This window comes from Octopus bimaculoides, chromosome 23, assembly GCF_001194135.2.
Source record: "Octopus bimaculoides isolate UCB-OBI-ISO-001 chromosome 23, ASM119413v2, whole genome shotgun sequence".
Lineage (NCBI taxonomy): Eukaryota > Metazoa > Mollusca > Cephalopoda > Octopoda > Octopodidae > Octopus > Octopus bimaculoides.
The window spans coordinates 246,061-248,373 of NC_069003.1; the positions used below are offsets into that span (position 1 = coordinate 246,061).

The 2,313-nt window shown below is 36.9% G+C and overlaps 1 protein-coding gene across 1 annotated transcript in view; it reads left to right on the top strand.

Annotated features, from left to right (window-relative positions):
- The window catches only part of LOC106879465 (hydroxysteroid dehydrogenase-like protein 2), a 20,865-nt gene that overhangs the window by 16,090 nt on the left and 2,462 nt on the right, over window positions 1-2,313 (top strand). The window contains exon 6 of the mRNA XM_014929029.2: window positions 915-1,115. Coding sequence (XP_014784515.1) covers window positions 915-1,115 — 201 coding nt within the window. The remainder of the gene's footprint in view (window positions 1-914; window positions 1,116-2,313) is intronic.

Consider the following 2,313-nt stretch of genomic DNA (forward strand, 5'->3'; position numbering starts at 1 on the left):
GCTTGTGCGGGTGGCACATAAAAGACACCATTTCGAGCGTGGCCGTTGCCAGTATCACCTGACTGGCCTTCATGCAGGTGACACGTAAAAGCACCTACTACACTCTCTGAGTGGTTGGCGTTAGGAAGGGCATCCAGCTGTAGAAACTCTGCCAAATTTAGATTGGAGCCTGGTGTTGCCATCCGGTTTCACCAGTCCTCAGTCAAGTCGTCCAACCCATGCTAGCATGGAAAGCAGACGTTAAACGATGATGATGATGCATGTGTATGTGTGTCTTCTGTCTGTTTGTCTCCCACCATTGTTTGACGACTGGTGTTGGTGTGTTTATGTCCCCATGACTTAGCAGTTTGGCTAAAGGGATTGATAGAATAAGTTACAGACTTAAAAAAAAAGATATGTACTGGGCTCACTTTGCTAAAATTCTTCAAGGTGATGCCCCAGTGGAAGCACTTTGGATATCCTGGGATTGAACCCTCAAAGCAAATTCTGTTCTCGCACTTACGATGTAACTGGTGATCTGCATTATTTACATTAATCTATGAATACATGCTTGTATTGTATAATGCTGAACAATTGCATGATGCAAACACATCCATATATTTTTGCATATTGAAATTAATAATACATGAGGAAGGTTATGAAACAGCTGTCATCATGTAGAAAACGAAATCTATCTTCATTTCTCAGGCCTCCTAACTTGATGCATTATTTACTCTTCATGGAAAAATTTGTTGTTTTTATGTTCAGGAATATTAATTTCCTTACACTATATTGTTATTAGGTTGATGACGTGTAGACTGATAGCCGATTCTGAACAGGGAGCAGATTGTGATAGCCAGTCGATTCTTTGAATCTGTATTTTATACTACTCTTCTATATATGTATATTTGTGTATATATATATATTTTCTTCAGCAATCTACACAGCTGCTATGAAGATGTTGGGAGGTGGAGATGAGATTGCCACAAACTGCAGGAAACCAGAGATTATGGCTGATGCTGCGTATGTTATATTGAACAAAGACAGTAAAACTTTCACTGGACACTTCTGCATTGATGACACAATCTTAAAAGAAGCAGGAATAAAAGACTTTGAACAATACTCTTGTGTTCCAGGTGAGTTTGTCGACCACACTTATTCACCTTTGTCATTATTATTCAAATCCAGCCAAAGTCATTTTTACCTTTCTCCCTTCTGGCTTAAGTGTTGCCAGTTAAGTTCTAAGGTCAACTTTTGAAGTCTTATGCTGCAAATATCGCCAGCTGTCTCCAAATCCTGAACCTTTTGAAACTGTAATTGAAAACCTCCTTGTTTTTGGGTTGAAAACTGGAACTAAGCATTCTTCTGTGCCAAAAACAAAGTTCAGCCACATTTTAGAGAGAACTCCCTGTCAAACAACTCTGCTTTGCACCTTAGAGGCATGATTATTTCTGTTGTGTTTTGGTGTGAGTTTGCTGTATTTTTCTTCTTTCAGTGCTTAATTCCTCAAGAATAAGTTAGAATTTAATATTATTTATCAATGATTTACTAATTATTATTTATTTATCAATGATTTTAATGAGGGAAAAAGAATTTGAATTTGAATAAAATAACTAGAGTTGTTATACATGACAGTGTCATGTATAAACCAGCAGCTGTCTAAGAGATTTTGAGATTTATCACTTCTGAACTGAGCTGCAGTGATGCATTCATTAAAGAATAGTAAGGATTAAAAAGAAGCATTACGTTGCTGATGTATTTTAAATGTAGTGTCTCTTGTGGGTTGATGAGGAGAATAGAATTATTGTAATAAGAATGGCTAAAGCTAATATGTTTTTTTCAAAACCTTTGAGAGTTGAGCAGCTCCCAAGTTAGAGAGACTAGCTGAAACACAAATTTAGCTCTGCAACAATAAATCAATGCTGAAGAATCAAATTGATATCATTTGTCTGTAATTAATTATATTCAGCCAAGCTTGGCAAGTGAAAGTAACAAGTAATTGTTAGCACTCTGGGTAAAGTGCTTAGCAGTGTTTCATCCGTCTGCACGTTCTGAGTTTAAATTCGGCTGAGGTCATCTTTGCCTTTCATCCTTTCGAAGTTTATAAGATAAGCACCAGTTGAGCTCTGGGGTCGATGTAAGTGGTTTATCGCTCTCCCTTGAAATTACTGCCTAAATTTGAAACCATTATTATTATTATTATTATTATGATGATGAGCTGGCAGAATCGTTAGAGCAGCAGGTAGAATCCCTAGTGGTATTTTTTTCTGACTCATCACATTCTGAATTTAAATTCTTTCAAGTTCAACTATTCTGGGCCTTGTTCACTATCAT